General features: G+C 42.0%; 2 protein-coding genes and 1 long non-coding RNA gene across 4 annotated transcripts in view; 1 reads left to right on the forward strand and 2 right to left on the reverse strand.

The window, feature by feature from the left end:
* Positions 1-4,622: 4,622 nt before the first annotated feature.
* Positions 4,623-6,764, reverse strand: LOC143818215 (uncharacterized). The gene is made up of 6 exons (XM_077299597.1): positions 6,700-6,764; positions 6,570-6,628; positions 6,413-6,487; positions 6,203-6,289; positions 5,689-6,117; positions 4,623-5,565 (listed from the first exon to the last, which is right to left on the reverse strand). Exons 1-5 carry the CDS (start codon positions 6,760-6,762, stop codon positions 5,871-5,873), a joined length of 531 nt encoding a protein of 176 aa, XP_077155712.1. The 5' UTR covers positions 6,763-6,764; the 3' UTR covers positions 4,623-5,565; positions 5,689-5,870.
* A 5,741-nt stretch (positions 6,765-12,505) lies between these two features.
* On the forward strand, positions 12,506-15,635 carry LOC143815968 (uncharacterized). Its single transcript, XR_013223856.1, has 3 exons — positions 12,506-12,590; positions 12,984-13,089; positions 15,506-15,635. It is a non-coding gene; the product is annotated as an uncharacterized LOC143815968 (long non-coding RNA).
* A 1,220-nt stretch (positions 15,636-16,855) lies between these two features.
* The window catches only part of CLSPN (claspin), a 127,976-nt gene continuing 117,578 nt past the window's right edge, over positions 16,856-27,253 (reverse strand). For both annotated transcript variants that reach the window (XM_077295813.1, XM_077295812.1), the window contains exon 25: positions 16,856-17,571. In XM_077295813.1, coding sequence (XP_077151928.1) covers positions 17,461-17,571 — 111 coding nt within the window. In that variant the 3' untranslated portion in view covers positions 16,856-17,460. The remainder of the gene's footprint in view (positions 17,572-27,253) is intronic.

The following is a 27,253-nucleotide window of genomic DNA, read 5'->3' on the forward strand; positions in this document are numbered from 1 at the left end:
AGAACAGCGGGGGGGCGCACAGGGGGAGGGGACATGGAGCTTTATTTAAAACACGAAATACCACTAAAAAAATGGATTATTCATATCTTCTCTACAGCAAACGCTGCTGCACAGAAGATATGAATCGCGGCTTCAGCACCATGTGGGAGGGTCAGCGCTTACTGGAGTGCTGTCTCCTGCACGGCACACGGAGAACGTCCGTGTGTGGTACGTGTTTTACACGGACCAATTGACTTTAATGGGTCCGTGTAATACGTGCGCTCCCACGAACACTGACATGTCTCCGTGTTTGGCACACGGAGACACGGTCCGCAAAAAATCAATGACATCTGCACAGATGCATTGATTTTAATGTGTCTACGTGTGTCAGTGGCTCCGGTACGTGAGGAAACTGTCACCTCACGTACCGGAGCCACTGACGTGTGAAACCGGCCTTAAGGTTGAACAATTAGTTAGGACAAGTATCAATGATACGGATAAACCATAGAGATAGAATAAGCTGGCAACATATTGATACAAAGTACACAGACATCTAAAAGTACACCAGAATAAGCAAACACTACACGGTGTGGACACCTTCACATGGCTGAAACTCTGCCCGACATGAGGACCTGTGCTGGCACTTATTGGACTGCCCACCACAATAGCGATAGACTGCACAATTGTGAAATAAAATCGTGTACCCATTAGCCACTGTAGGTGGACAATATTCGACCATAGACATAGCGTAGTACCTGAAGAACCTTGAGCCCATCAGAGAAAATAATTATTGGGGCCCTCTATGTTGCTACATATACCACCAATACCATTGACCCAATGCCAAGTAGACAAAAAAAATCATATTTATCACATAAGAATTGTAAAAAAAAAAAAAGTAAAAAATGAGTCAGGAAACGGTGAGGCTGATGGTGCGAACACCTACAGTACATTTCTTCCATCCATTGGCCATTACTTTTTCTTTTCCTGCCAGCACCACACATCTTTACCCTACATGTATGCACATAATGTTTTTTATGTACAGTACAGACCAAAAGTTTGGACACACCTTCTCATTTAAAGATTTTTCTGTATTTTCATGACTATGAAAATTGTACATTCACACTGAAGGCATCAAAACTATGAATTAACACATGGCATTCTCTTGATGAGCTTCAAGAGGTAGTCACAGGGAATGATTTTCACTTCACAGGTGTGCACTAACAGGTTTAATAAGTGGGATTTCTTGCCTTATAAATGGGGTTGGGACCATCAGTTGTGTTGTGCAGAAGTCTGGTGGATACACAGCTGATAGTCCTACTGAATAGACTTAGAATTTGTATTATGGCAAGAAAAAAGCAGCTAAGTAAAGAAAAACGAGTGGCCATCATTACTTTAAGAAATGAAGGTCAGTCAGTCCGAAAAATTGGGCAGACTTTGAAAGTGTCCCCAAGCGCAGTGGCAAAAACCATCAAGCGCTACAAAGAAACTGGCTCACATGAGGACCGCACCAGGAAAGGAAGACCAAGAGTCACCTCTGCTTCTGAGGATAAGTTTATCCGAGTCAACAGCCTCAGAAATCGCAGGTTAACAGCAGCTCAGATTAGAGACCAGGTCAATGCCACACAGAGTTTAAGCAGCAGACACATCTCTACAACAACTGTTAAGAGGAGACTTTGTGCAGCAGGCCTTCATGGTAAAATAGTTGCTAGGAAACCACTGCTAAGGACAGGCAACAAGCAGAAGAGACATGTTTGGGCTAAAGAACACAAGGAATGGACATTAGACCAGTGGAAATCTGTGCTTTGGTCTGATGAGTCCAAATTTGATATCTTTGGTTCCAACCACGAGTCTTTGTGCGACGCAGAAAAGGTGAACGGATGGACTCTACATGGCTGGTTCCCACCGTGAAGCATGGAGGTGGTGTGATGGTGTGGGGGTGCTTTGCTGGTGACACTGTTCGGGATTTATTAAAAATTGAATGCATACTGAAACAGCATGGCTACCACAGCATCTTGCAGCAGCATGCTATTCCATCCAGTTTGCGTTTAGTTGGACCATCATTTATTTTTCAACAGGACAATGACCCCAAACACACCTCCAGGCTGTGTAAGGGCTCTTTGACCAAGGAGAGTGATGGGGTGCTACGCCAGATGACCTGGCCTCCAAAGACCAGACCTGAATCCAATCGAGATGGTTTGGGGTGAGCTGGACCACAGAGTGAAGGCAAAAGGGCCAACAAGTGCTAAGCATCTCTGGGAACTCCTTCAAGATTGTTGGAAGACCAATCCCGGTGACCTCTTGAAGCTCATCAAGAGAATGCCAAGAGTGTGCAAAGCAGTCATCAAAGCAAAAGGTGGTTACTTTGAAGAACCTAGAATATAAGACATAATTTCAGTTGTTTCACTTTTTTGTTAAGTATAATATTCCACATGTGTTAATTCATAGTTTTGATGCGTTCAATATGAATGTTCAATTTTCATAGTCATGAAAATACAGAAAAATCTTTAAATGAGGTGTGTCCAAACTTTTGGTCTGTACTGTACATATTTTGCAAAGGGGCAGTGTGTGTGTATACATAATTTGCAGAGGGGCAGTCTGTATATACACTGCTCAAAAAAAATAAAGGGAACACAAACAACAGAATATAACTCCAAGTAAATCAAACTTCTGTGAAATCAAACCGTCCACTTAGGCCTCTCACACTTCCGTCTTCTGGGGTCAGTCATAATCCGTCGAGACAGAGCGACAGATCCACCAAAAATAGTGGAAAACGGATGCAACTAATCCAGTTTTTTGACGGATCCGTCGGAAAACAGGATCCGCTGCATCCGTTTTTTCCATCCGTTTCTTTGGCGGATCCGTTTTTCATACCTCCAAATGGGAGGCTCCTAAATGTGATTAGCTACCGGAAAAAAATGGAAACCTATATATTGAGTGTTTTAACACCCCATCTTTGAGAGGTTTTAGAGCAAGTGGCAGAAATGGAAGGAGTTCAAGCAAATATTGTGAGCATCTATGTGGATTTTGCTTTTGAGGCCAATAGGTTGGCAGTGATTGTTCGGGAAAATGAAACAAGACAGCGCATCCTTCGTCAGCAACGTCGCCGACACCTTTGGATCCATCTGATCACTGCACAGCGATTGACCCGTGGTGTCTATTCAACACTGTACATGGAATTGAGGCAAAACCCGAAGAAGTTCTTCAATTATGTATGCATGAGACCTGAAAACTTTGATGTTTTGATGGAACAGGTTGGAGAACTAATCCGGAGAAAGGACACCTATTTGCACTTTTCAATATAACCGGCGGAGCGTCTGATGGTGACACTTCGGTAAGCCTTTATTTATTTTTTTATGGTTTCTCATTCATCGGACTAACTGTAATGTTGTTGCAGGTAGTTTGTAATAATCATTTTCTGTGTTTTGTTTGTTTGTTTTTTATACAGATTCCTTGCAACTGGTGAATCCCTTTCCTCCCTCCATTATCAATTTTGGCTTGGGATTTTGACAAAATCAGGGATAGTAAAACAGACCTGCCGGGCATTGTGGGATTGTTTACAGGAGGAGTACATCCCGAATCCAACAACGGAGAGGTGGCTGGAGATGGCCGCAAATTTTGAACAGATTTGCAATTTTCCAAATTGCTTGGGTGCCGTCGATGGCAAGCACATAAGGATTGTTAAACCTGCAGGATCGGGCTCAGAATATTTCAATTATAAAAAATATTTTTCTATTGTGTTGATGGCCATTGCAGACACCGAATGCAAATTCATAGCGGTGGATATTGGTGCCTATGGCCGCTCCAATGATTCGCAGGTTTTTGAAATGTCTGCAATGGAGCGTTGTTTATATGGAGACACATCATTTTCCACCTCCAAGACCACTCCCTGGAACTTCTGGCCCACCAATGCCATTTGTGTGTTGGTGATGAAGCCTTCCAGCTTTCACCACACCTGCTCAAACCATATGCAAGTAGTGGATTAGTAGTAGTGGATTAGTAGTGGATTAACACAAAGGAAAATAGTATTTATCGGTTAACACGAGCGAGACGAGTGGTGGAGTATGCCTTCAGGATTTTAACTGCAAAATCGCGAGTTCTATTGCCACTATCAAACTGAAAACTGAGACTGTGGATGAGGTGGTGAAGGCTTGTGTGGTGCTGCACAATTTTGTCCTATCCAAGGAACCGGTCGCCATGGAGGAAAATGAGTCTGAAACCACCTTGTGTGACTATCAAAATATAACATTTCGGAGTGCTGTTGCAGTTTCCAGAATGAGGGACAAATTTGCCGATTACTTTATGTCACCTCAAGGCAGAGTTGAATGGCTGGATAACATGGTTTTATATGTTTTGTGTTTTTATATAATGTATATTTGGATTAGCAAACTTATTGCTGAAGTCACACTTCTGATTTTATACCTGCTGAAATTACACTTGTGATTAGACCAAGTTTTATACCTTTCAGTAAAGTCGTGCATGTTTTTTTGTAAAACAACCTTTTTTTTACCTTTACAACTAGTGTTTTATGTATTGTACCTTTTATACCCAATCTTATATAAATACAATTGACAATAAATGCTTTTTGAAGCCAAAAATTGTTTTTATTAACAAATATTTACAAATTTGTAAACTGTTGGGTGAAGATAGTATCGGAGGGGCTGGCAGGGTGGGCCACGTCGATAGTGGGGGAAAGGCGACCGGGTTGGGGTTGATCAGAAGTGGAAGGGGGGGAGAAAACATGAGGTTGAGCAGGGAGGACAGGTTGGGCGGGGGGGGGGTTAGGTTGTTGTAGGTGGGAAATTATAAGGTACAGGAAGCTGGGCCGGGGAAGGAATATGTAAAGGGGAAGGAAACTGTGGGGAAGGCATTTGGAACAGGGACGGATTTTGGAACTGGGACGGATTTTGGAAACAGCAAGGGTTTGTGTACTGGGAAGGATTTTGGTACTGGAAAGGATCGGTTGGAGAGGCAGTGGCTGGTGGGGGAGATGTGGGAGCAACTACTGGGGAATGTGGAGGGGTTTGGGAGGTGGCCTGCGCTAGAGCAGCATGGCAGCCTTGCACTACATGCATCTGCTGGTCAAGAGTTAGATTTTCCATGCGCGCGAGTACTGACTGAAAAAAAACATTATTAGGTGACCTACTTGCATCCGAATGCATCCTATCCAGACGACTGCTGAATTCAAGGATGCTTTTATTCAACATGTTGAACCCAGCAGTTATTTGCTTGGCCAAAAGCTTAATAGAGCTCTGTAAGGCTGCATTCAGGTGCAAGAACTCGGGCTCATAGATCCTTTCCTGACCCCTCTGGCACTGCCGTCCAGAACCTAAAGGTGTTCTAGAGGTGGCAGCATCAGAGGGGTGGGGTAAAGGGAAAGCTAACTCGTCACCAGCAGCTTCATGTGATGAAGTCTGAGATGATGCTCCAGTGCAGGTGGATGGGGCCGAGGGACCAGAAGTGAGGGAAGGGTCAGACGAAGGGTCAGAGGGGTGGGGTCTATCGACGTGGTTCCTGGTGGCGGACTCCTGTGGGATCGCTCCAGAGGGGTCCAAGGCAGCAGCAGGCTCCCGAGTGCTGCAGATGGTGCTGTGAAAGAAAATAAAAAATTAAATTATTATATATTGATATTACATAGCCCTGGCTGAAACAAAAAAATAAGGTTAGACAGGTAAACATTGTGACTTCATAAATGGGCAGTGGAATATTTACCTTCTACTAACCATCGTCGACCGGAGGAACGACAGGGTCCTGCAGTACTTGTATTGGCTCCTGCGTCCTCCCGATCCACTCAGGGCTTGCATCTCCTTGTTGAACTCCCTCTTGAAGCGATCTCTGAGTAACCGCCACCGCTTCATTACCCTTTTACCTATAAAGTGAAAAAAACCTTTTGTTTACAACACATTCCGTCCTGCAACTGAAATTACTGAAATGTGGATACTTATGCGCTTGAGTCTGCTGCCTAGGTTTGAGGTTCTCCCAGTTGTCCACAACGATGAAGCATACTTGTTCCCAGAGCCGACGGGAGATAAATTGGTCAGCCATGTTCCACAGCGGCTCCCTCTCGCGTACCTCTTCGATGAGGCGGTCCACATCAATACCACCCTCCTCACCATCCGAGTCAGGAGCACGCTGTGAAGACTGTTAAAAAATAAACCAAAAAAAATAATTAAACTGAAATCCACATCTAATATAAATTTTTTTTTTTTTTTAAATGTGTACTTACTGGAGGCTGACCGCTGCGGCGATCACGACGCCGACCTTGGGAGCTGCTGGGAGGACCTTGATGGCGTTGGCCAGAACGTGCAGCAGACTAGAAAAAAAAATGATGTTGGATGTAGGCATATGTTTTGTGTGTACTGTGATGTATGATGATCTGTTTTTTATGTGTTGGGTGCACTGTGATGTCTGTTGGAACTGTTTCTGCGCAACTTACACTCTGCGCAGCCGCTGCGGGCATTTCTTCACCCACCCGTTCTCCTTCTGGGAGGCCCTCTGCTGCTTCAGCTTCCTGTGAAAACATAATTAATGCATATAGTGTTAACCCAAAATTTTAACAAGAACAAAAAGAAAAAAATTAATTTTTAAATTACCTCAATACGCCGACGCTGTGAAGGAGGGCTCCCAGAAGAAGACATGCTTTCTTTTGGATCTGCAAGTATAAAGACACTTGTTAGCTACTATACAAATTATATGCAAAGCTTTGTGTTCTTTAATACTTACATCAGTAAATCGGCTTGCTGGCCTGGTTGGTCCCTGCTGGATTGTTGGTCCCTTATTTTTCATATGGCCTGGTACTGTAAGTATAAATACAATTGTTAGATACTACACAAATTATATGCAAAGCTTTGTGTTCTTTAATACTTACATCAGGAAATCGGTTTGTTGGCCTGGTTGGTCCCTGCTGGCTTGTTGGTCCCTTATTTTTCGTATGGCCTGGTACTGCAAGTATAAAGACAATTATAAAATTATGTGTAGGCAGCTGAATTAGAACATAAAAAAAGTTGCTAAACAGCTTGTAGGATTTAAAAACCTCCCCCCTAAAATAGTCCCCATAGGACCCACAACCCAAAAAAATGCTACGTAATTTAATAGGTTTATAAACCACCCTGCTCAAATTTTATATCTGAGCAATGCGCAAGCAGGCAAAAAAATTACCGTTCTATAACCCCAAAAAATATACCAAAGGCACACAAGTCTGAGCTTCATATTCTCCTTCCATAATATGCGCAAGCTGGCAAACCCTTACCCCCCCCCCCAAAAAAAAAAAAAAAAAAACCATAAACCTTGCAAAAAATACCCTCCTTCAAAGTTTAAATGCCTAAACCACAGTTGAAAATCTATAGAGCACATATGCTATTTTTAAAAAAACATTTAAAAAATTTAAAAAAATCAAATTCTGCTATCCACATTTTCATGCACCTTTTATTTAAACAAATATACCCTCAACCTACTCTGTATTGCATGTTGTGTGTTCCAGTTTTACATAAACCACTGTAAAATTTAACATCACAAGTAGGAGCTACAATGCTCTTTATTTTAAATACAAGTACATTAAAAGCAAACTTTGTAACCAAAAAAAGGAACACACTACGCGCACACGCACCACACACACCGCAGAATTTTGCTTAAAATACATGTAAATTTGTAAAAAAAATTAAAAATTAAAAAAAGCATGGACAGACGCAGCACACACACACACCGCCATTACACACACACGGCACACACACGCCGCATTTTACACACACATGCCACACACGCCGCACTCACACGCCACGCCACACTTCTTTGGAAATACAGTACAGACCAAAAGTTTGGACACACCTTCTCATTTAAAGATTTTTCTGTATTTTCATGACTATGAAAATTGTACATTCACACTGAAGGCATCAAAACTATGAATTAACACATGTAGAATTATATACTTAACAAAAAAGTGTGAAACAACTGAAATTATGTCTTATATTCTAGGTTCTTCAAAGTAGCCACTTTTTAATTTGATGACTGCATTGCACACTCTTGGCATTCTCTTGATGAGCTTCAAGAGGTAGTCACCAGGAATGGTTTTCAATTCACAGGTGTGCCCTGTCAGGTTTAATATAAGTGGGATTTCTTGCCTTATAAATGGGGTTGGAACCATCAGTTGTGTTGTGCAGAAGTTTGGTGGATACACAGCTGATAGTCCTACTGAATAGACTGTTAGAATTTGTATTATGGCAAGAAAAAAGCAGATAAGTAAAGAAAAACGAGTGGCCATCATTACTTTAAGAAATGAAGGTCAGTCCGAAAAATTGGGCAAACTTTGAAAGTGTTCCCAAGTGCAGTGGCAAAAACCATCAAGTGCTACAAAGAAACTGGCTCACATGAGGACCACCCCAAGAAAGGAAGACCAAGAGTCACCTCTGCTTCTGAGGATAAGTTTATCCGAGTCACCAGCCTCAGAAATCGCAGGTTAACAGCAGCTCAGATTAGAGACCAGGTCAATGCCACACAGAGTTCTAGCAGCAGACACATCTCTACAACAACTGTTAAGAGGAGACTTTGTGCAGCAGGCCTTCATGGTAAAATAGCTGCTAGGAAACCACTGTTAAAGACAGGCAACAAGCAGAAGAGACATGATTGGGCTAAAGAACACAAGGAATGGACATTAGACCAGTGGAAATCTGTGCTTTGGTCTGATGAGTCCAAATTTGAGATCTTTGGTTCCAACCACCGTGCCTTTGTGCGACGCAGAAAAGGTGAACGGATGGACTCTACATGCCTTGTTCCCACCGTGAAGCATGGAGGTGTGATGGTGTGGGGGTGCTTTGCTGGTGACACTGTTGGGGATTTATTCAAAATTGAAGGCATACTGAACCAGCATGGCTACCACAGCATCTTGCAGCGGCATGCTATTCCATCCAGTTTGCGTTTAGTTGGACCATCATTTATTTTTCAACAGGACAATGACCCCAAACACACCTCCAGGCTGTGTAAGGGCTATTTGACCAAGAAGGAGAGTGATGGGGTGCTACGCCAGATGACCTGGCCTCGTCACCAGACCTGAACCCAATCGAGATGGTTTGGGGTGAGCTGGACCGCAGAGTGAAGGCAAAAGAGCCAACAAGTGTTAAGCATCTCTGGGAACTCCTTCAAGATTGTTGGAAGACCATTCCCGGTGACTACCTCTTGAAGCTCATCAAGAGAATGCCAAGAGTGTGCAAAGCAGTCTTCAAAGCAAAAGGTGGCTACTTTGAAGAACCTAGAATATAAGACATAATTTCAGTTGTTTCACACTTTTTTAAGTATATAATTCCACATGTGTTGATTCATAGTTTTGATGCCTTCAGTGTTAATGTATAATTTTCATAGTCATGAAAATACATTAAAATCTTTAAATGAGGTGTGTCCAAACTTTTGGTCTGTACTGTATATATACTCAAAAAAATAGTGAACACTAAAATACCACATCCTAGATGTATCTGAATTAAATATTCCAGTTGCAAATTTTTATTCATTGCATAGTGGAATGTGTTCAGAACAATAAAACATAACAATTATCAATGTAAATCAAAATGAATTGAAGTCTGGACTTGGAATGATATTCAAAATGGAAAATCAAATTACATGCTGATCCAACTTAAGTGGAAATGCCTCATGACAAGGAAAAGATGCTCAGTAATGTATGTGGCCTCCACATGCCTGCATGACCTCCCTACTATACAACGCCTGGGCATGCTCCTGATGAGGCGGCGGATGGTCTTCTCAGGGATCTCCTCCCAGACCCGGACTAAAGCATCCGCCAACTCCTGGACATTCTGTGGTGCAACGTGACGGTGGATGGAGTGATACATGATGTCCCAGATGTGCTCAATCGGATTCAGGTCTGGGGAATGGGCGGGCCAGTCCATAGCTCCAATGCCTTCATCTTGCAGGAACTGGTGACAATCCAGCCACATGAGGTCTGGCATTGTCCTGCATTAGGAGGAACCCAGGGCCAACCGCACCAGCATATGGTCTTACAAGGGGTCTGAGGATCTCATCTCGGTACCTAATGGCAGTCAGGCTACCTCTGGCGAGCACATGGAGGGCTGAGATAACTGTCCTGCTGCTGGGTTGTTGCCCTCCTATGGCCCCCTCCACGTCTCCTGGTAGTGCCTCCAGCCTATGGACACTATGCTGACAGACACAGCAAACCTTCTTGCCAAAGCTCGCATTGATGACATAGCCATCACCAAATCACAGGCCGGTAAGTAATGTCGGTGCCGATGTGGTGGTGCACCATCTTGGGTGTCAGGTCTAAGCATTCCTACATGAACAGTTTCCTGGAAAATGGATTGGTCGTCGTGGGTCAGTTGAATGGCCACCCGAGCAGACCCCCTTAGACTTTTATCTTTGGGGTCATCTGAAGGCAATTGTCTACGCTGTGAAAATACAAGATGTGCAGAATCTGAAACAACGGATACTAGAAGCCAGTGCTATCATTTCTTCTGTGGTGTTACTATCAGTGTGTCAAGAGTGGGAGAAGAGGGTTGCATTGACAATCCAACACAATGGGCAGCACTTTGAACACATTTTATAAGTGGTCATAAACTTGTAAATAACTCATGAAAAAATAGTTACATTAAAACCAAGCACACCATTGTTTTTCTTGTGAAATTCTCAATAAGTTTGATGTGCCACATGACCCTCTTCCCATTGAAAAAACTGAAGTTGGATCCAAAATGGCCACCATGGCCACCACCCATCTGGAAAAGTTTTCCCCCTCCCATATACTAAATGTGCCACAAACAGGAAGTTGATATCACCAACCATTCCCATTTTATTTAGGTGTATCCATATAAATGGCCCACCCTGTAGATTGATAGAGTGATAGATTGCAAGCTTGCGAGCAGGGCCCTCATTCCTCTTGGTATCTGTTTTGATCTGTGTGTTCATTGTTATGCTGCAATGTCTATTTTCTGTACAAGTCCCCTCTAAAATGTAAAGTGCTACGGAATATGTTGGCGCCATAGAAATAAAATTATTATTATTTTGATAGTCTGTGCTAGATGAAGACAAAAAGCAAAGATGAGGGACTTCAACTAGAAACGTCACTGGTGAGTCAGTCCTGTACACTAACACTATACGTTGCATACTATATACAGAGCTCCTGTGTATAATGTCACTGGTGATCACTGTATTACCTGTACATTGACACTATATACAGAGCTTCTGTGTATGTCACTGGTGATCACTATTACCTGTACACGGACATTATACACTGTATATTTGGAAAGAAAAAGTAGAAATTAGCTCACCACGCTGTTGGAATTGTAGGTCTCGGTTGGCGATATCTGGAGCATATGCCGATACTGCTGGTGATTAAAGCCAAACAAAGGATTGGAGGGGGGAATGAGTGAAATCCAGGACTGCGTTCCAGATGATTCAAAGTTCAGCTTATTGAAATTTTAATTTAGAAAGACCCCATTAAGTAGATCACTCTGTGTGTAATGACACTATGAGTTTCACTTTTTGTATTGAAGAACTGAAATTAACTTTTTGATATTCTAACTTAGTGATAAGCACTTATATATCACATCATAGTGCCCAAATAACACCACATAAAAGAGAGAAATACTGCCACACCATGACCAGATCACATATTACCACCAACAAAAATACTACAATACTGATCATTAATAATAAAAAACAAAAACAAAACAATACTAATAGTACCATAAGTACCATTATACACAGGAGCGCTGTACATGGTATACAGTGTATATAGGATTGGAGGGAGGAAGGAGTGAAGTCCAGCACTGCTGTCTAGATGATTAAAAGTTCAGTTTATTGAAAATTTCCTTTAAAAAGACCATGTTAAATGTTTGTTTGTTTTATTTTTTTTTTATTATATTGATTGTAATATCACAGCAATTGTTCTGCGTAATATTGATCATGTTACTATTATGTTTCGTTTCCTTTCCTTGTTGCATCATTGAAGTCAATGGTAAAAAATGGCTCTGAAACCACACAGCTTTTCTCTGCGTAATGCAATCAAGTTTGATCAACAGTGATTGGTTTCTTCCATGTATATAATGAGCTCTTTACTTTTGTAATACATCCTATGACTAAAGGTACCTTCACACTAAACGACTTTGCAACGAGAACGACAGCGATCCGTGACGTTGCAGCGTCCTGGATAGCGATATCGTTGTGTTTGACACGCAGCAGCGATCTGGATCCTGCTGTGATATCGCTGGTCGTTGCTGAAAGTCCAGAACTTTATTTGGTCGTCAGATCGGCGTATATCGTCGTATATCGTCGTGTTTGACAGCAAAAGCAACGATGCCAGCAATGTTTTACAATGGTAACCAGGGTAAATATCGGGTTACTAAGCGCAGGGCCGCTCTTAGTAACCCGATATTTACCCTGGTTACCATTGTAAAAGTAAAAAAAAAAAAACACTACATACTCACCCGCTGATGTCTGTCACGTCCCCCGGCGTCCGCGCTGCTGCTCAGAGCTTCCTGCACTGAATGTGTCAGTGCCGGCCGTAAAGCAAAGCACAGCGGTGACATCATCGCTGTGCTTTAGGGCCGGCGCTTACACAGTGCAGGGAAGCTGAAGGCGAGGGACGCGACAGACACGGCAATGTAAGTATGTAGTGTTTTTTTTTTTTACATTTACACTGGTAACCAGGGTAAACATCGGGTTACTAAGCGCGGCCCTGCGCTTAGTAACCCGATGTTTACCCTGGTTACCCGGGGACTTCGGCATCGTTGGTCGCTGGAGAGCTGTCTGTGTGACAGCTCTCCAGCGACCACACAGCGACGCTGCAGCGATCGGCATCGTTGTCGATATCGCTGCAGCGTCGCTAAATGTGACGGTACCTTAATGGCACCGCTTGTGCCTGAAACTCGTCAGGTGATTGTTTTAAACATGTCTTTATGGTAATTTTCCTGATGAAGGGGTCAGATAGACCTTGAAACGCGTTGAATATACCACGAGAATTCTTCAATATATCTGAATTTGTATCATTGTGGCAGCGTGGATTTAATCCACAAATTATCCTTTACAAACGTCTCGGAGGTCACGCTGGCGGCCCGTGGATCTGCAGCAGCCGATACACATGCTTTTGCCTTATGCCATCAGGTGAGCAGCTCCTTGTTAAAAACTACAATTAATCCGAAGGATAACACCCTATTTGTGCTTTTTTATCTCCTTAATTTACTTGCTCAGTTAATTAGACTACTTTATAACACCAGCTTGAAAAGTGATTTTAACCCCTTCCTGACGTCGGACGGGACAGTACGTCGGACGTCAGGTCCCCTGCTTTGATGCAGGGCTCCGCGGTGAGCCCGCATCAAAGCCGGGACATGTCAGCTGTTTTGAACAGCTGACATGTGCCCGCAATAGCGGCGGGTGAAATCGCGATTCACCCGCCGCTATTAACTAGTTAAATGCCGCTGTCAAACGCAGACAGCGGCATTTAACCACCGCATCCGGCCGGGCGGCCGGAAACGACGTCATCGCCGACCCCCGTCACATGATCGGGGGTCGGCGATGCTTCAGTATTGTAACCATAGAGGTCCTTGAGACCTCTATGGTTACTGATCGCCGGTAGCTGTGAGCGCCACCCTGTGGTCGGCGCTCACAGCACACCTGATTTTCTGCTGCATAGCAGCGATCTGATGATCGCTGTTATGTAGCAGAGGCGATCGAGTTGTGCCTGCTTCTAGCTTCCCATGGAGGCTATTGAAGCATGGCAAAAGTAAAAAAAAAAAGTAAAAAAAAATGTGAAAAAAAATAAAAAAAACCATAAGTTTAAATCACCCCCCTTTCGCCCCAATCAAAATAAATCAATAAAAAAAATCAAACCTACACATATTTGGTATCGCCGCGTTCAGAATCGCCCGATCAATAAAAAAAAAGCATTAACCTGATCGCTAAACGGTGTAATGAGAAAAAAAATTCGAAACGCCAGAATTACGTTTTTTTGGTCGCCGTGACATTGCATTAAAATGCAATAACGGGCGATCAAAAGAACGTATCTGCACCAAAATGGTATCATTAAAAACGCCAGCTCGGCACGCAAAAAATAAGACCTCAACCGACCCCAGATCATGAAAAATGGAGACGCTACGAGTATCGGAAAATGGCGCTATTTTTTTTTTTTTTTAGCAAAGTTTGGAATTTTTTTTCACCACTTAGGTAAAAAATAACCTAGTCATGTTAGGTGTCTATGAACTCGTAATGACCTGGAGAATCATAATGGCAGGTCAGTTTTAGTGAACCTAGCAAAAAAGCCAAGCAAAAAACAAGTGTGGGATTGCACTTTTTTGCAATTTCACCGCACTTGGAATTTTTTTCCCGTTTTCTAGTACACGACATGGTAAAACCAATGATGTTGTTCAAAAGTACAACTCGTCCCGCAAAAAATAAGCCCTCACATGGCCAAATTGACGGAAAAATAAAAAAGTTATGGCTCTGGGAAGGAGGGGAGTGAAAAGCGAATACGAAAAAACGGAAAATCCCACGGTCATGAAGGGGTTAAAATCCGAAATGTTGGCCTACTGAAACGTATGTTCAGTAAATGCAGTCAATACTTGGTCGGGGCTCCTTTTGCATCAATTACTGCATCAATGCGGTGTGGCATGGAGGTGATCAGCCTGTGGCACTGCGGAGCTGTTATTATTGCATCACATAGTTTGGATGGGTATAGTATTGTGCAGTTTGTGTAGAGTTGGGAAAAAAATAGACTGAAATGTTGAAATATCCTCCAAAAGTATTGTGGTAGATTGGCTCACTCAAGTGTGCACGGAGTTAAACGCGGGAACACTGTCTCTAAGATCATCACTGGTTTATTATATATTCAACATAAACCATGGTGAATTAAAAGTAAACACAGCCCTTTGGGCTAAAACAGGAAAACAAAACCAAGTGGTAACACAAAGCACAGTCCTTGTGGTAGCAGGGATCCGCCCGCTCAGGTTTAGCAAAAACATACGGTTCAGGTTTGCACAAGACGAACACTTGTCTGAAGTTAGCCACTCCAGAAACTCTGAACAACTCAGGAGGCTGACTATTTAAACGCCAGACCATAAACTGGGGTGGAGATAAGGTGGACAACCTCCCACCCGCTGAATGGTTGTCCACAAAAACGCAGCCATTAAAATTGTTGATTAACCCCTCAACACAGTGTGCTGGAGAAACCTTCTGGGTTTCAAATCACTGAACCCAATAGTCTCAGAGATACATATCTCCCCTCCAGCACTTTGCCAGTGACTGTTACATAACCCCCACCTCTGCCCAAACTGAGGGTTTTGGCACCTTTACTCACTAAGCAGGGAAGTCTGGCCTATGCTCCACATGGAAGATGTAGTCCTGGAGCGCCAGAAACCACCTTGTCACTCGGGCATTCTTCCCGTTCCTTTTCCTCATCCATCTCAGAGGCACATGGTTTGATACTAATCTGAACTTTTGGCCTAACAGGTAGTATCTCAGCATGTCAACTGCTCATTTGATGGCTAAGCACTCTTTTTCCATGATGGCGTTGTTTTTCTCACAGGCAGTGAATTTTCTGTTTAAGTACAGAGTGGAATGTTCCTCAACCGTCTACTTTCTGGGACAACACAACCCCCCAACCTCACCTCTGAGGAGTCCGTCTGAACAAGGAAATCCCTACTGATTGAGGATAAAAACTGAGTGAGTGCTTCTTTTATGTACACATTAACATGTATATAATCATGTAGTTTACTTACCACTCTGTTACATTTGAGCCAAACCTAACCTTTCTTTGTAATTACTTCTTAAAATATATATATATATATATATATATATATATATATATATATATATATATATACACACATATATATATATATATATATATATACACATATACATACACACACATACTCAAAAAAAGAGGCAGCACTCCATTTCTTCTGTGAAAATGTGGAACATTTAATCAACCCACTTCTCTGGGCGACGTTTCGGCTCCATCTGAGCCTCTCTCAAGCAGTGGGTATCTCTACTTAGTGCTTATTTATACGTGTCTCAACAATCAATAATTAGTCCCAATTACAATTTACATTCAATAAAGTGCGTTTGAAAAATAGTGCATTATACAGTACTCAGTTCTAGCAGCCTAGAGTGCTCATATATAAAGTGCTCAGTGCTTATATATATTAAAAATCTCATCTCCTTGCCTCTCAGATCTTATAAACTTATTACTTCATGCGATCGCTGTATTAACAATTTATTTACATTAATTATATTGATCATATTTCCACTTACCACTTGGAGACATGTGGGCTCATGGAGCCTGGAGGACACCATGTACACTCAACGGCGTTCATTGCGTTCCACTGCGCATGACACAAACGCATCATGGAATGCAAACCTAACCAATAGGAAACTTTGTGTGGCAATTTAAGATCTGAGAGGCAAGGAGATGATATATTTTTAATATATATAAGCACTGAATATATGAGCACCCTAGGCTGCTATAACTGAGTACACGTATAAATAAGCACCAAGTAGAGATACTCACTGCTTGAGAAAGGCTCAGATGGAGCCGAAACGTCGCCCAGAGAAGTGGGTTGATTAAATCTTCCACATTTTCACAGAAGAAATGCTGCCTCTTATTTTGAGCTTTTATAAACTTGGTGCAATCGTTGGACTGGTTGCCTGGGGCCTTGCACCCGAAGATAAATATAAATAGAAGTGTTGTGCTGAGTGTTGTGCTGTTCCCTTTTTTTGCTATATATCTATCTCTATCTATCTATCTATCTATCTATCTATCTATCTCTCTATCTATCTATCTATCTATCTATCTATATGTATATGTATGTATCAGCAATTTAAGTCCACTGACCTGCCTAGAGCTCCCAGAAGAACTGGAATCAGGTCTTGCTCAACTTAGAAAGACAATTTTATTTATAAAAACACAGCTCTTTGTGGCAAAAAAAATGTACATTTATAACAATTTACATAAATATTTTACAAAGCAAACAAGTACATACAAACAATATACATTATTAAAACTGATACACGTATATTATAAAATGCTCAGAGAAGCACATTTTATTCCTAATAACTCTGATAGTGTTCTGTATTTTCAATATATGCAGGAAGACTATAGCCTGTTATGCATTTCAAGTACCGTAAATAATGTGCAGCAGATAAGACACTTGAAAACTGGCACTCCTTCTCAAATATGTAGACAAGGCTCTAATAAATTGACTAAAACTTATGACCACATTTAAAATCTGTGTCTGTATCTCGAGGTATCTCATTTCTAATGAATATCTCTCACCAGAACATTATTGAGTGAATTTATTAAGCATAAAACAAAGAAACATTTTACACAAGAAAAATCTTTACATTGCAAAAAGTGATTTTTCAGACAACAGTTCTAATATGGAAGCAAGTAACACAACCAGGTAACATTTAGTGCATGTGTCCACGCATCCAAAAGCTTGCTCTTAGTTCACAGATTTACTGAACATGTAACAAGGCTTAGTTTTCAAGGAAAGGGAAGATACTCCGATTTTTGCTGCTAGTAGTCCTAAAACAGTCTGTCTTAAAACGTTTGGGTGAAGGGGTTGCAACATTGATGCTTCTTCTGACCTGCACACAGGAAGAAGTAAAAACATTTTAGGCTAGAAAAAATAAACTTTCATAGGATATACAGTAATTGATCCCATTACTCAAGGAATTTTTTTTTTGCAGTTACATTCTCTTAAAACTATACCCCATTTGTCCTGCAAGTCTGCGAACAACCATCTGAAAAGCCAATTTCAAAGAACTTCTGGACATCTCATAGATCACATCAGTGGGGACCCATGAACTGTGATCTTTGCAGTCATAGGACAAAAATAATGCCTCATGCAATGCACCATGCCTCTTGAGCTTGGAGACAGGACAGAAGTGGAGGCAGTGCTTCTCTAATAAACATGTAAGAGGGTGAGATGCTGTTAAGGGAGATATTTTCCTATTTGGACACTTTCCCAGATATTCCAACAATAATAAGTAAATTATCAGAGGCTTATACATAAATGAGATGAGTGAAAGAAAATACAAATCAAGGGAACTAATACAAAAATTGCAAGAGGAGGTTATCCACTCTGAGGACACAATTCATTGCAGACCCCTCCATTTATAAAGCCAGGGAGCTGGAGAAGGCTCAAACAATGTTGAAAGATCACCTATTTGACTTGGGTACACAAAAAGAATTTTTATTAAACAGGCATTCTTTGCGGAGGGAGAAAGTGCCGGACATATTGTGAAAATCCAAAGTGGACCATCATATATACCTAGACTAACCTCTGTGTCAGGGATACAATATTAGGACTTTCTTAATCCCACAAATCCCGGATATCACAGGCCGGGAAGGTCACGAGTACCACCCGCTGTGATCTTTGGAGCGAACCGCTCTCTGCTGCCCCCTATCGTAAGGACAATTACACGATTGGCCGACGGTCAACGGAGAAGGCCACACGGAAAATTAACGGTGAGGGTACGGCATATACACCTCCGGATTCCAACACATGGAATATGTGCACACACCCTGGTACGGTCACAACCAACTCTCAGATAACCCCAGACTACTCGCCGCCACCACTAATCTGTTTCGGTCGATTAGACACGTAACAGTAGCTATCACTTTGAGGCGTAGTTTACAGAAGGAACGGAACTATTAAATTTTATATTTAATCCCAAGGGAGGCAGCGTTTATGAAAAAATATAAACATATATAAAATATACAAAAGATTTTACAAGGGGGACAAAACAATCCAGCATAAAGTTACATATGCCGAATGCCCGAATCGACTTCTTAGCCTCACAAATGCAACAGTTTCACGGTTGGGAACAACCAAGCACTATGGAATATCGGGTCAATTACTTAGAGAAGGAACTAAATGGAAACTGCCAATGTCAGTATTAGACATGAGTGCTCCTCGAGAGTGTGTCCCAAACTGCCAAACATTAAACCTGATGTATAAAGTGTGGGATAGAGGCAACAATATGCGGGGAATTGGTAAATTCACAAACTACACTCCTCTATTATAACTACAACATGCCAGAGATATACAAGCTGGAAGGCTTCAACAATTGGATAAAAAGGGTCATTTTTCTTTTGTCACAACTCCTAAATAAGGGAATATTTAAAAACTTTAAACAAGTAAGAGCAGGATACGATCTTGCTCACAAAATGTTTTATCAATTTTTGCAAATACGTCATTGATACAATTGCTTCTGCAATAGGCACAGAGTTTAATTTCCTATCTATCTATATAATTGGCTAAGGGTCACTTCGGTCTGTTTGTCTAACTTCCGTAACGGAAATCCCGCGTCGCTGATCAGAGACAGGCTTAGTCCGGCCGCGAATTGGCCCCTCCCTACTCTCCTCCAGTCAGTGCCAGTGTGTCGCCCCATCCCGGACCAACTTTTTACTATTGATGCTGCCTATGCAGCATCAATAGTAAAAAGATATAATGTTAAAAATAATAATTAAAAAAAAAACGTGCTATTCTCACCTTCCGACGTCCACCGATGCGCGCGATGTGGCCGCCAGCTTCCGTTCCCAGTGATGCATTGCGAAATTACCCGGGGACCGCTAAGTCATCTGCGTAATTTTGCAATGCATCTCTGGGAATGGAAGATGGCGGCCGCATCGCGCGTGTCGGGACAGCTTCGGTGGACGACGGAGGGTGAGTATATAGCTTTTTTTATTTTAATTCATTTTTTTTTTTTTTTTTTTTTAACAGGGATATGGTGTCCACACTGCTATATACTACATGGGCAGTGCTGTATACTACGTGGGCAGTGCTATATACTACGTGGGCTGTGCTGTATACTACGTGGGCTGTGCTGTATACTACGTGGGCTGTGCTGTATACTACGTGGGCTGTGCTATATACTACGTGGGCTGTGCTATATACTACGTGGGCTGTGCTATATACTACGTGGGCTGTGCTATATACTACGTGGGCTGTGCTATATACTACGTGGGCTGTGCTATATACTACGTGGCTGTGCTATATACTACGTGGCTGTGCTATATACTACGTGGCTGTGCTATATACTACGTGGCTGTGCTATATACTACGTGGCTGTGCTATATACTACGTGGCTGTGCTATATACTACGTGGCTGTGCTATATATATATATATATATACACACACACACATACACACAGCATATACACACACCTATATATCTATATATATGTGTATATATTATACACTGCTCAAAAAATAAAGGGAACACAAATACCACATCCTAGATATCTCTGAATGAAATATTCCAGTTGCATTTTTATTCAGTGCATAGTGGAATGTGTTCAGAACAATGAAGCATAACAATAATCAATGTAAATCAAAATGAATATCCCATGGAGGTCTGGATTTACATAGTAACAGTTATTAAGGTTGAAGGAAGACTTTAAGGCCATCTAGTTCAACCCATAGCCTAACGTAACATGCCCTAACATGTTGATCCAGAGGAAGGCAAAAAAAAAACCCATGTGGCAAAGAGTAAGCTCCACATTGGGGAAAAAAATTCCTTCCCAACTCCACATACGGCATTCAGACTAGTTCCCTGGATCAACGCCCTATCAAGGAATCTAGTACGGTATATATAACCTGTAACATTATACTTTTCAAGAAAGGCATCCAGTCCCCTCTTAAATTTTAGTAATGAATCACTCATTACAACATCATACGGCAGAGAGTTCCATAGTCTCACTGCTCTTACAGTAAAGAATCTGCGTATGTTATTATGCTTAAACCTTCTTTCCTCCAGACGTAGAGGATGCCCCCTTGTCCCTGTCTCAGGTCTATGAGTAAAAAGATCATTAGAAAGGTCTTTGTACTGTCCCCATATATTTATACATTAAAATAAGATCACCCCTTAGCCTTTGTTATACCAAACTAAATAGCCCCAAGTGTAATAACCTATCTTGGTATTGCAGACCCCCCAGTCCTCTAATAACCTTGGTCGCTCTTCTCTGCACCGCTCTAGTTCAGCTATGTCTTTCTTATACACCGGAGACCAGAACTGTGCACAGTATTCTAAGTGTGGTCGAACTAGTGACTTGTATAGAGGTAAAATTATGTTCTCCTCATGAGCATCTGTACGTCTTAATGCATCCCATTATTTTATTTGCCTTTGTAGCATCTGCCTGACACTGGCCACTAAATGTGAGTTTGTTACCCACCCATACACCCAGGTATTTTTCATTGACAGTTTTGCCCAGAGTTTTAGAATTAAGCACATAGTTATACATCTTATTACTTCTACCCAAGTGCATGACCTTACATTTACTCCTATTAAAGCTCATTTGCCATTTATCAGCCCAAGCTTCTAGTTTACATAAATCATCCTGTAATATAAAATTGTCCTCCTCTGTATTGATTACCCTGCAGAGTTTAGTGTAATCTGCAAATATTGAAATTCTGCTCTGTATGACCCCTACAAGGTCATTAATATGTTAAAAAGAGGGCCCAATACTGACCCCTGTGGTACCCCACTGCTAACCGCGACCCAGTCCGAGTGTGCTCCATTAATAACCACCCTTTGTTTCCTATCCCTGAGCCAGCTCTTAACCCACTTACACATATTTTCCCCTGTCCCAATTATTCTCATTTTATGTATCAACCTTTTGTGTGGCACCGTATCCTTGGTCCAGTCCGGAACTTACCTCTTCATAGAAAATGATCAGATTAGTCTGACAGGAACGGCCCCTAGTAAACCTATACTGATATTGGGTCATGAGGTTATTCCTCTTCAGATACTCCAGTATAGCATCTCTTAGAAAACCCCCCCAGGATTTTACCCACAGTAGAGGTTAAGCTTACTGGCCTATAATTTCCGAGTTCAGTTTTTGTCCCCTTTTTGAATATTGGCACCACATTTGCTATATGCCAGTCCTGTGGTACAGACCCTGTTATTATGGAGTCTTTAAAGATTAAACATAATGGTCTATCAATGACTGTACTTAATTCCTGTAGTACTGGGGGGTGTATCCCATCCGGGTCTGGGAATTTGTCAATTTTAGTGATTTTTAGACGCCGCCGTACTTCCTGCTGGGTTAAGCAGGTGACATTTAATGGGGATTTTTTGTTATCACTGATCATATTGTCTGCCATGGAATTTTCTTGTGTAAATACTGATGAAAAAAAAAGTAATTTAGCATCTTGGCTTTTTCCTCATCCACCATTTCACCCAGACTATTTTTAACCCCTTTCTGACATTAGACATACTATCCCGTCGAGGTGGTATGGGCCCGTATGACCACCGACGGGATAGTACGTCTAACGCAATCAGCCGCGCTCACGGGGGGGGATCGGGGGGGGGAGCGTGGCCAAGTGTCAGATGACTATCACAGCTTACATCCGGCACTATGTGCCAGGAGTGGTCACAGACCGCTCCTGCCACATTAACCCCCGAAACACTGCGATCAAACATGATTGCAGCGTTCCGGCGGCATAGGGAATCATCGCGCAGGGAGGGGGCTCCCTGCAGGCCCCGGATCCAAGATTGCAGCGGGGCTCCTTCCGGGTCCTGAAGGTAGGAGGCTTGCAAGCGCCTGCTCAGAGCAGCCTGCAGCACTGCCTGTCAGATCGCTGATCTGACACAGTGCATTGCAAAGTGTCAGATAAGCGATCTGACACTTTACCATGATGTCCCACACTGAGACAAAGTAAAAAAAAATAAAAAAAAAAGTTAAAAAAAAACCCATTTACTTGTATAAAAAAAAAAAAAAAGTCCTAAATAAAAAAAATTATTCCAAAATCCTAAATAAAACAATAAAAGTACACATATTTAGTATCGCCGCGTCCGTAACGACCCGACCTATAAAACTGTCCCACTAGTTAACCCCTTCAGTGTACACCGTAAAAAAATAAAAATAAAATAAACTAGGCAAAAAACAATGCTTTATCATCAATACCGCCGAACAAAAAGTGGAATAACACGCGATCAAGAAGACGGATATAAATAAACATTGTACCGCCGAAAACTTCATCTTGACCATATAGTGTCATCAGCGAAAAAATAAAAAAGTTATAGCTCTCAGAATAAAGCGATGCAAAAATAATTATTTTTTCAATAAAATAGTTTTTATTGTATAAAAGCGCCAAAACATTAAAAAATATGATAAAAATGAGGTATCGCTGTAATCGTACTGACCCGAAGAATAAAACTGCTTTTTCAATTTTACCAAACGCGGAACTCATCCAGGAGATCACGTCTATTCCAAATCCTTAGATGTCTAACCCCAAGAAGGGTTATATATTATTGAAACTAAGGAATACACCATCCGGCAGGTAATATCTCCTGCCATTACCAACGTCGGGCTTCTCATTAGAAGCGCTGAAAGAGAAACGTGGATCATCACTCCTGTTTTACTTGATGTTAGACACAGGGTGTCCGGGCTCTGAATCAATGAAGGTGGTGGTGGTGGTGGTAGTGCTAGTCAAAATCTTCCGACACTTGAAATTATTTGGAACTGCATTTATACGAGTCATTAGTCCAGACATTATAAGTATGTCAACTTATTTGTCCATATATGCATATTACGCACATACATATCCCAAGAGGCAATCTTCTCAGGAATCTTTATACACCCAGACTGCCATTGTGGGAGTAACCATACTCCATGGCCAGAGAAAAAGTAGGTTTCTTCCTCATTACGGATGGAGATTATCTACTGTGAGGCAGTGAGACTATGGGGTCTTAACAGTAAGAGCCCTGGATAGTTTCATTTATCTTAGGAGCCGTGACTGCTGTAAGAGCCGCGAGTATGGGATCCTCTGCCACACGACACAGTGCTGCTGCTTCACCACAAGGTACAAGGCAGTGCTGCTGTCCCTGGAAAACAAACCGCAACAGACTTAGGGCACCGTCTCACAGTGGCACTTTTGTCGCTACGACGGTACGATCCGTGACGTTCCAGCGATATCCATATGATATCGCTGTGTCTGACACGCAGCAGCGATCAGGGACCCTGCTGAGAATCGTACGTCGTAGCAGATCGTTTGGAACTTTCTTTCGTCGCTGGATCTCCCGCTGTCATCGCTGGATCGTTGTGTGTGACAGCGATCCAGCGATGTGTTCGCTTGTAACCAGGGTAAACATCGGGTTACTAAGCGCAGGGCCACGCTTAGTAACCCGATGTTTACGGTGGTTACCAGCGTAAAAGTAAAAAAAAAAAAAAACAGTACATACTTACATTCCGGTGTCTGTCCCCCGGCGTTCTGCTTCTCTGCACTGTGAGCGCCGGCCGGCCGGAAAGCGAGCACAGCGGTGACGTCACCGCTGTGCTTTCCGGTTGGCACAGACACAGTGGAGAGAAGCAGAACGCCGGGGGACAGACACCGGAATGTAAGTATGTACTGTTTGTTTTTTTTAACTTTTACGCTGGTAACCACGGTAAACATCGGGTTACTAAGCGCGGCCCTGCGCTTAGTAACCCGATGTTTACCCTGGTTACCCGGGGACTTCGGCATCGTTGGTCGCTGGAGAGCTGACTGTGTGACAGCTCCCCAGCGACCACACAACCACTTACCAACGATCACGGCCAGGTCGTATCGCTGGTCGTGATCGTTGGTAAATCGTTATGTGAGACGGTACCCTTATGGGACAAGAAACTGTCTGTCTATCTGATTGCCGAATGTGGTGTTTGGGAAGGATTAATAACAACAATAATAATAAACTTCCATCCATATAGTGTCCACATATTCCGCAGCGCTTTACAGTTTGACAGTCTCAAACACAACAGTCATAAGTAACAACCATATAATAATTAAAGCAAAATAAACCCACCTTGCTCCTGAGAGCTTACACTCTACAATGAGGCAGGGAAGATACAAAGTACAGGTGTGTATCAACAATGTTTTATTTACAATGATTGCAAAGCCATCTTCAGGGGGTGGGGATAGATGGAGATAGTGAATGGGCTACACACACACACACAAACATAAAATGACTGATTAGGGAACGTGATAGGCCGCTCTGAACAAATGTGCCCTGAGGGTGCCCCCAAAACTATGCAAATTGTAGATAGTCCTAATATCTTTAAGGCAAAGCATTCCAAGGCTGAAGGAGTCCCTTCTTTCAACTCGTGGGATTTTCTGCTCCCAGGACAGTAGTATGTCCTTTTATAGGATGTACCAAAATGACGTATGTCATCTTTTAAAGCTAATTATGTAATAGACTTGCCTTTAGCACTCAAAGTAGAAGCTACCTGAGAGATCTGTTCCAAACAAAAGAAATGCAGATTTTACTAAGCCAATTCAAGCCTGTTTGCTTGACTAAGCCCTGTTGTACAGAATGAAGTAGCAGAAGCTGGATCTGGGTCCAAAACACAAGGACTCCATATCCGATGATACAATGTGCAGCCACACGACAAGGCACCAGACCGAAGGTCTGATCCAGTGGCAAAAAAGGCACCAAGCCCGACTCACTAATAATACCCCCTGAGGCAAAGGGCACCGAAACCCTATGATGCAATATGATGCATATAGGAACTATGAAGCAATATAATGCAATATGATGTCCAAAGGCACTATTAGTCTGATTCAATATGATGCAATATGATGCACATAGGAATAATAAAGCAGTATGATGCAATATGATGCATGAAGTAACTATGAAGCGCTATGGTGCATATAGGAACAATGAAGCACTCTGATGCATATAGGAGCTATGAAGCAATATGCTGTAATATAATGCACAAAGGCAATATGAAGCACTATTATGCATATATGAACCTTGAAGCAATATGATGCATAAAGGCAATATGAGCACTATGATGCATATAGGAACCATGAAGCAATATGATGTAATATGATACATGAAGTCACTATGAAGCGCTATGATGCATATAGGAACCATGAAGCATTCTGATGCAATAAGATGCAGAAAGGCCATATGAAGCACTCGATGTATAAAGGAACCATGATGCAATATGATGCACAAAGGCAATATGAAGCACTGATGCATATAGGAATAATGAAGCACTATGATGCATATAGGAACGATGAAGCAATACAATGCAATATGATACATGAAGCAACTTATGAAGCGCTATGATGCATATAGGAACTATGAAGCAATCTGATGCACAAAGGCAATATGAAACAGTATGATGCCAGAGGCACTCAATATGATGCATAGAGGTACAATGATGCAGTATCATGCACAGAGGCACTCAATATGATGCATGAAGGTACTATGATGCAGTATGATGCACAGAGGCACGCAATATAATGTATAGAGGCACTTATCGTCCCAGTTAATTGCACCAATATCATCTCTCATCCGTTGGAAATTTGCCCTCCTGAAGTTTAGTGTCCTTGCAACCCCTCTACTACACATCTTATTAAAGGATACATGAAAACTTATTATTTTGTGATCACTATTACCCAAGTGACCCCCAACCCTTATATTTGCTATGCGGTCTGGCCTGTTGGTTAATATTAGCTCTAGCAGTGCCCCCCTTCTTGTTGGGTCCTGAATTAGTTGTGAGAGGTAATTGTCTCTCATAGTTGTCAAAAAACGATTACCTTTGCTGGAACAGCAGGTTTCTGTTCCCCAATCTATTTCAGGGTAGTTGAAGTCTCCCATAATAATGACTTCTCCTTGAGTGGCAGCTTCATCTATTTGCTTTACGAGGATATTCTCCGTTGCTTCCATTATTTTTGGAGACTTATAACTAACCCCTATCAGTAATTTATTATTTTTCTCCACCCACAGGGACTCTACATTTTCATTAAATTCACCTATATCACGCAGGATGGGTTTTAAGGATGATTTTACATATAGACACACACCTCCCCCTCGCTTATCCTATCGGTCATTTCTGTACAGACTATAGCCCTACAAGTTAACAGCCCAGTCATGGCTCTGATCCGTCAGATATCCCCACCATGTCATAATTATGTTCCAACAACATTAATTCTAATACCTCCATTTTGTTGGCGAGGCTACTGGCATTAGTATACATGCAATTTATGTATCTTTCTGTACCTCTCTTCTTTCTTAACCCCTTCATGACCCAGCCTATTTTGACCTTAATGACCTGGCCGTTTCTTGCAATTCTTATGTGTGTCCCTTTATGAGGTAATAACTCTGAGATTGTTTTTTCGTGACATTTTTTTGCTAGGAAGTTATAAGGGTTAAAATTTGACCAGCGATTTCTCATTTTTACAACGACATTTACAAAACCATTTTTTTTAGGGACCACCTCACATTTGAAGTCAGTTTGAGGGGTCTACATGATTGAAAATACCCAAAAGTGACACC

The sequence above is a fragment of the Ranitomeya variabilis genome, chromosome 3, assembly GCF_051348905.1.
Source record: "Ranitomeya variabilis isolate aRanVar5 chromosome 3, aRanVar5.hap1, whole genome shotgun sequence".
Lineage (NCBI taxonomy): Eukaryota > Metazoa > Chordata > Amphibia > Anura > Dendrobatidae > Ranitomeya > Ranitomeya variabilis.

Bases quoted from the DNA above. Each gene is read 5' to 3' on its own strand.
- LOC143818215 (XM_077299597.1), bottom strand. From the start codon at position 6,762: ATGAAAAATAAGGGACCAACAATCCAGCAGGGACCAACCAGGCCAGCA. The intron at 6,290-6,412 runs GTAAGTTGCGCA...TTTTTTTTCTAG, and splicing joins CCGCAGCGGCTGCGCAGAGT to TCTGCTGCACGTTCTGGCCA. The intron at 6,118-6,202 runs GTAAGTACACAT...ATTTTTTAACAG, and splicing joins GCCGCAGCGGTCAGCCTCCA to TCTTCACAGCGTGCTCCTGA.